The 8,025-nt window shown below is 33.1% G+C and overlaps 1 protein-coding gene across 1 annotated transcript; it reads right to left on the bottom strand.

Moving 5' to 3' along the window:
• LOC104712382 (regulatory protein NPR6) lies at positions 527–3,169 on the bottom strand. Its single transcript, XM_010429276.2, has 2 exons — positions 2,427–3,169; positions 527–1,564 (listed from the first exon to the last, which is right to left on the bottom strand). The coding sequence occupies exons 1-2, from the start codon at positions 2,895–2,897 to the stop codon at positions 629–631; spliced, it is 1,407 nt and encodes a 468-aa protein (XP_010427578.1). The 5' UTR covers positions 2,898–3,169; the 3' UTR covers positions 527–628.

The raw sequence follows: 8,025 nt of genomic DNA, 5'->3' as shown, positions 1-8,025 counted from the left end.
TTTTTTTTTTAAAGCAGAAAATGTAAATATATATTATTTCATAATGCTACAAAGTTATTTTACAAGTTCTGATCATGATCTGTCTTTTGTCTTTGAATACACTAATGTCAACATTGTAGTAGAGGTGATGATATTGACACTTCCATAAATATAGGCTTTTTTTTTTGGTTTTTCCTTTCTTCTTTTGGGATTTTCTTTTTGTTAGCCATTATAATATTTAGCCAAAAGAAAAGAAAATGTTATATGGTCAAGATCGGTAACATGCATTGTTTAATTATATAAGAAAATTGATTAACGTAAATCCAACGACCAACTTTTGATGAGTTATGTGGATGCAACAAGGCCTTAAAATGCTAAATAATTAAGCTTTTATATAACTCAATATCTTAATTTCTCCATCTATATGACCCTTTTTGTTTGTGTACTTCTTCACTTTTCATCTTTTCCCACTATCCATGGAATTAACGTTTAAAGCTTGTTCGCATAGCCTTATATACACACAGAGGAAAAGAAAAAGAGGAGACCATAATTATAACAACAATTTAATTAGATATTGAATATGTTTATATCTTAACTAAAGGATGATGGTTATCAAAAAAAGGATGATATATATAGACTATATAAAGACCTAGAAATGATGGTGGTGGTGATGATGATACATCGTTGACGGGTCATGATGATTGTGATGCAGACTCATTCCTTCCCTTTGATTGCTATTGTCATCCCCAAGATCACGAGTTGTAGCTCCAAGATTCAGATAAACCAATCTTGAATCCAAACTACTTCCGCTCGTGTGTTCGTCTTTCATCCTAGGGTAGATCACTGAGTTGTTATCGTTACTGTTATTGTTCCCGTCTTCCCGTGATATAACCAATGCCGCAGACTGGACCAGCTCGAGACAAAGCCTGAGCTTATTGGGCTCAATATGAGTCAGTCCAGGAATTGCCCCTTTAAACAAAAAATCTGACGTTAGGGTTCTAAGGATGTCGAGAGGAGTGATTCCATCCACTGTCTGGACGTTTGGGTCGGCGTGATGGTCGAGTAAGACGGCCACCATGTCCGGAGAGACCATTTCTGCCGCGATGTGAAGAGCGGTTTTCCCTGTAGGACCTGTCGGATAGTTCACATCGGCTGCTCCAAGCTCAAGAAGTGCTTTCACAACCTCTCTACTACAATTCTCAACCGCGTAAATCAAAGCTAGGGACTCGTCAAGATTGAGTCCTTCTCCCATGACCATAAGCTTCACAAGCTCGACATCTGAGGAGTCTAATGCACGTCTCATCCTCCTGATCTTATGGTCTTCAAGATCTATAGCCGAGGTTAGGTCATGGTGGTGAGGCATTAGGGAACGGAGAGGCATTGAAGATTTGAGACGAAGCTCCTCAACCTTGGCTACGAGTTCCACTGGGAGATGTTTGGCTAAAATCTCTTGTGGAAGACCGGATTTGGCGATTAGGTAAGAGCAAGTGGTCCATAACTGATGCATGTCTTGCTTTCTTGAAGCTATTAGCACTTTCATCACATCTTCAACGGATGCTTTCTCCACCATACTCGTCAAATGTTTCTGTGAACAAAAAAAAAGCACAGTAGGCTTTAAAGATCAGATATTGTTGGATTCAAAGATAGTACTATCCACCATTTTCTTTTCATTGGATAGGTATCATGTTCATTGTAAAGGAATACTCAAAAGAAACCATGTCTCACAAACTACAATGAGGACAGGAAGATCAGACCATAGTAGAAGAGAATCACCTTTTGCTCATGCGTGATTTCATTGTGAATTAAGCCTAAGATTATGCAAATAAAAAGAATTTGAAATGAAAAAGGCAAAAGGCAAAATTTCTTAAGCGACAAATGCCTATGGAATGATAAAATTCTTTTAAACTTAGTCACTGCATGTTCTGTAACAGCGAGAATGCAGAATGAAATCGCGATACTCGCAAAAGATGCGATTAGTAAAATCATGCAAACTCGCAAAAATGATTATGACATGTGTCTCAAGTTTTGGGACTACTAGTAAAATCACTGTTATTATTCAAAAGCTACTATTTTCAAGATATATTTTTTTTATTAAATAAAGAGTTTTGTCTACAAATTATAAAAAGAAAGAATTTCTCGGTGTGCAACATAACACATCAATCATTCGACATCTAAATCCGGAAAGGAAGTTGCAGTACGTGCAATGCAAGCAATCTTAAAGCTCAATTACACATGAAATCAAGCCAAGAACAACTCTTCTATAATTTCATATGTGAGTATCATCATCAATAGGGTTTCAAAACTCAACTAAACCGAAATAAACCAAACCAAACCAAACCAAAAAGGGTACAGTACTTTTTAAAGATCAAGACAAGAGTCTTTGACCTAAAGGGAGTTATCTTAAACCTAAAGAGACTTGAGATATAGTAATGAGAATGAATTGGAACCTGAGTAAGCAACGCAAGCTGCTCGACGCCAAAATAACGAGCGGCTGCCAAGATATCTAAGGAGAGATCGACGGCAGCAGTGCAATGCGTGTGCCAACATCCTCTATCTCCACAATTCGATCTTGGCTCGTGCTTATGCGGTACGATTGAGACTTGACCACTGTATAAGAACTGAAGTAGAAGTAAGAAAACTTCGTAACCGACCGAGTTAACCGGAATAACTCCTCCCACTGCGGCTGCTCTGGCTCCTGACCCAGTTTGGTTAGCCGGTTCGGCTCCCGTCTGTGAAGCATCAGATTCGCAGAAGAATTTGCGGAAGAAGAGGCTACGAGCAGCGAGGATGCAACGGTGAGCGTGTACTAGACGGCCTTCAACGCTGAAGGTTACATCGGAGAAAGCTTGACCGTTGATTAAGAGGTTAAGGTAATCCAACGACATAGATTTCAGAGATTCTTCGAAAGTACTGCTCATAGCTCCTTGTATTTTTATTTTCTTTTCAGAAAATAAAATTAGGGTTTTAAAAGGAACAATGAAAAAAAAAATCGTATCTTTAGATCTTACTATGCTATAAGAAGATGAAGAAAGAAAAAAATATGTGTAAAGCAAGAAATGATAAGTGAAGAAGAGTCACAAGCATTTATCTTTTAAGCTCATGGAGGATAATACTATAGTGTTTGGAAGATTGGTTTGTGGGTTATAGATAGATATAGAGAGAGAGAGAGATAGAAAGAGACAGAGATCTGAATGGGCGGACCGGGGGGTCTCGAATTAATTTATATTAAAATGATTAATGTCGACGTGTGTGCGCCTTTTATATATTGGCTAGGAGCAATTTGGAGTTTTGTAGTATTTGTCTATTTGATTATTTGTTTTTTTTTTTGTCATCAGAATCAAATCAGCAATTAGAGTTTAGAGGAATTTACTCATATAGGAAGATGACAAAGTGGGAAAAGGGTTTGTTAAAACATAGAAGTATGGGACGAATCCATTTGGGGGAAATCAAATATTAAAAGAGGATATATGATTAGTTTTGTTTATTAGTTAAAAATTTTTAAAAGATAGAGAGAGAAACTAATTAGTTTAATAATATGATTATATGAGTAAATATCATCATTAGCTGCCGACTAACTAAGAAGACCCCAGCCAGAGTAACGAACCTTATGTATCACGTAACACTTAATCGTATACATCATAATCACGTACTTTAATTTGTTGCGAAGAAAATAAAACCAATATAAGACCATTTAACAACTATCTTTTTGGCTTGGTTCACGGCATATGTGAAACCCAATCAACGACGTAATATTATTCATAAAGCCATGTATACATGGGATTCGTGCATCACCTAATATAAGATCATTAACGCTAACAAAATGAGTGATTTCGATGCACAAATAATGTGTGTGTTACAAAAAATACCAATAAGAGGGTTTCAAATGATATATGGAAACATCGAGAAATCGATAAGAAAATACACTTGAGTTCAACAATATGATAGAAATTTGATAGATTCTGAATGTTTGTAGTTAAACCACAAACTTAATATTGGTGTTGGTGCATTTAATATATGGAGATGGGGTCAAAACATTTAAATGTTGAACTAAAATGGTAGGGATATTTCGACCAATTGTTCTTAACATTAAAACTTAAAGGGGATCATATAATTGTATGGATCGGTCATATTTACATGAATAATGTTTTAAATTGCGTGTGTGGCATTTATATGTGTGCCATCGTCGCGTAATAGTATACGCGGCATGAAACATCTATAAAACTTAAATTTTCTTAAAGCATTCACCACATATATCGCTGAAAAAACAGCTAGACCAACCATGATTACTATTCGTGCCCATTTGCATGCGTATCAAATTGTTAGTGATGTAGTTTATGTAAAGATGGGATAAAATGGTAAACTGGACAGGAGGACGGTGATGGATAAGAACATTGGCCTAATTCGTTAAGGCAAAACCACTGAAGTCGCAAGTGTACTAACTTAGTGAATGTGATTTGATGGTTTGGTGTTTGACCGTTGGTCCGTTTCTGACCGTCTCTTCTCTTGTTTCCCCACTTTTCATCCTACATTAATAATCTCTTATTATTTCCTCTAGCTAATGAATAAGGATTTTGAAAAGAACGTAAATGATGAGGTTCTGACTTGGAATTATTTTTGATCAATCGAAACAAAGCGTTCTCTAACCGAAACAAAGAAATACTTCACGTCCATCATGATATATGTTTATGTTACAAAGGACGGGAAAAAAAAATCATCTAAAATTTATTAATTAAAGTATTTTCTGAAATTAATAAAAATTTTATGATACCATCAACAAACATGCATGTTGAATCCAAAAAATGAAAAAAAATGACGGTAAGTACAAATTACGGTGTTACAAATTTTGGTCGTGTTCCAAAACTAGCGAAGTGACAATTAAAAAAAAAAAAAAATCACGTAATCAGATTAAATTTTTCTTACATAATCACTCTATTCCAGTCCACATGTTCTTCTTTTTTCATTTTCAGTGTTTCTTTTTTAAAAAAAAATCCATAGGAGTTATTAATAACGAAAACAAATACTAGTAATAATATAGTAACAGGTAATATAAGTCATGAAGCGGTGGGGGGTAGAGTTATGTTTGCAAACTAATAGGCAGATACTAAATAATACAGGTGAGATACGTAAATAAATAACAGCAATATATAATTGTAAATAGTATATGAAATCGGTGGAGGAGAGTAGCGTTGAAGGGCATGGGGATGCGTGTCAGCCGGGTTGATAGGGTCCTTCTGTCGGCTCGCTATAATATTCTCTGATATTTTTTTTTTTTTGGGTTTACTAGTCTCGTAAAAACATTAACAGAACGCTCAATCTAAATGCAAATTAATAAACCACTATTTGTAAGCATGTAATCTTGATGAGGCAGAATAAACCTATAGTTATTGGGGGTGTATTAAAACAATGATTTTGGAGGATTCTATGGGACTTAGGAAATTTAGAATTTTAATAGATTTTAGGGAAGTTGATATGATTTATGGTAAAAAAATTTCAAATCCCACCTAAAACCATGAGATTTAGATTTCTATATTTTTAACTAAACAAATCTTCTCAAATCCTCCAGAATCCCTAAAACTTATTAAAATCCAAATCCACAAATTGTTTTGAATAATAGTAGATTTTAAAGTAGATTTTTAATTTATCAGTTCAATAACAATAGATTTCAAGAGACTTTTAAAAATACATGATTGAATACCATAGGATTTGTAACTTTTATACAAATCAGCTAAAATGTCAAGTTGAATACACCCCGCTTAATATATATTTGTAACTTTTATACAAATCAGCTAAAATGTCAAGTTGAATACACCCCGCTTAATATGTATACTGTATACAAATATCAACCATATTGATTCCTAAATCCTAATAGATTATACGGCTAATACATTTGGAGTGACCAATATATGAAAAGTATCAATCAAATTATGACATTCTGTTTTGTTTCAATAATGTTATTTGGTTGATTACACCTAAAACATTTAATTATCTTCTTCTTCTTTTTTTTATCATTAAACTATATATCTCAAGTCAAGAAAACAAAAAATCTACCTATCTCCATGAAGAAGAAAATTAGTATTTGAAGCATATGTTTTAAATTTCGGTTTATCATGTGTGGTTTTTTTTATTTGGTTGAAAAAACTTGATTGTATTTTAATTTGTTACGATGGTTTTCCCATCCGATGGACCGTCAATCTCGGTCTTTCTCCACTGAAATATTCTTCAAAATGGTACTACACTATAATAAGGTCAGTCAGGAACCACACGTGCGTCGTGCGGGATGAAATATATATTTCCTTATGATTTCCATATTTTGCTTTGACATAAAAAATAAAGAAAGAAAGAATCAGTTCTCTTTTTCCAAATCTGTAATATACATTGTTTTTTTTTTTAATTGTGTTATGGTTGAGAAAAACTGAGAAATATATTAGTGAAAAAAAAAGGATGACAACACAAGAAGAGCACTGGCAGTCGTATGATAAGAAAGAGATCCGATTTGACGTTTGTCTTGTCTTTTCAGTCTCTCTCTCTCTCTCTGCTCTTCTTTTCTCTTTCAAGAAAAATATAACACCAAATTTCCATTTTCTTATTCTTCTTCTTTTCTTCGACCCACCTTTGGTATGGAAATGTTTTCTCGTGCATAAAATGGTAAATATATAAAAAATTATAAGAATTCTATAAGATCAATACATAAATGTCACACTCACACCTCACATATATAAAATATAGTTTAATTTCCTTTATTATAAAGATTTACTTTCAGTGGAACCCTCGGATGACCGGATCCTAGGGTTTTGCTTTCTGATATCTTTACTAGTTTTTTTTTTTTTTTCTCATTCACTTTTGTAATCAATATTTTATGATACATTAAAGATTTTTGTGTATGATTTATTTTCTTTGCCAGTAGAGAATCTTCTTAAATTGCTGTCAAGATTAGTGAATTACCTTTTAAACAATTTGACATTTTCAGATGATTTTTGCCCATCATATCAGCACGGAAAAAATTACACGTATAATTTACTCATTGCCAGATATCAAATTACACGTCGTACCGACATGATTATTTTCATGGATGACATTTCATTTTTTATTGCTTGCTAATCATTGTTTAACCGAAAATCTCCTATCTAATTGATTTCTACTATCTACAACAATCATGTTAATAAAAGAGACATTCCATCAAAACTATTGGAATAAATTCACATTCTCAGCGTCAAAGCGATGATTAATAAATTACTATTATATCATATACTAAGTTTTGAACCCACGCTACACGTGGGTTTATTTGATATATTTTGATAAAAATTATATATGATTGATGATGATAATAAAATATTATCTCATAAAAAAATAAAATTAGTACTAAAGAAAAAAATTAAATTTTAGATACATAATTATTTTAAATATAAACATTAGTTAAGTTTTAAAATCAAATCTGATAAAAAAATCATGAATTTAACTCGACGTCAAGGCGAGACGAATCAAACTGATAATCTCACATATTCTAAACCATTTCTTTGACCACCAGAAAAACGAAACAATTTTATAATCATCAATTTAACTCGTTTTCATATTTAATTGATCGCTACCACCTATGTTTTCGTATTTTTTATTCAATGTTTTCTTATTCTTCATATTCTTTCTTGTCATTTTCATTGTCAAATTTTGTGGTAATTGCCATCGTTACTTTTACCGTTTGGTTATTCGTTATACTTTTTTTCTTTTTCTTCCTCGTCAACTTCTTCAGATTCTTCCATTGAAAAACTTTTTTTTTAGACTACCACACAACTTGGACAATAAACCGTAACTGTGACAACTGTAACCCTGGTCCTGCCTATATATATCTAATAAAAAATGTGTGTTTGTCGTCTATCTTTCTTCTTTAAACCTCAAAATTTAACTCAAACATCAAATTAGGGTCGTGCGATGTCAATCCTTCTTCCTTAGACCCAAAAATAAAAAATTAATGAAAGAATATCAACTCATCTATAAAATCATACACAAAAATATGTTTTACAGCTCATAAGAATTAAAAAGCACAAAAGTAGA

The sequence above is a fragment of the Camelina sativa genome, chromosome 9 (assembly GCF_000633955.1).
Source record: "Camelina sativa cultivar DH55 chromosome 9, Cs, whole genome shotgun sequence".
In the NCBI taxonomy this organism is placed as follows: domain Eukaryota; kingdom Viridiplantae; phylum Streptophyta; class Magnoliopsida; order Brassicales; family Brassicaceae; genus Camelina; species Camelina sativa.
The sequence above is the reverse complement of the archived record's forward strand: the minus strand, read 5'-3'. Positions and strand labels throughout refer to the sequence as shown.

Excerpts from the sequence above, each read along its gene's own strand:
- LOC104712382 (XM_010429276.2), bottom strand. The coding sequence starts at position 2,897 with ATGAGCAGTACTTTCGAAGAATCTCTGAAATCTATGTCGTTGGATTAC. Across the intron at positions 1,565-2,426 it reads AGCTTGCGTTGCTTACTCAG|AAACATTTGACGAGTATGGT; the intron begins GTTCCAATTCAT and ends TTTTGTTCACAG.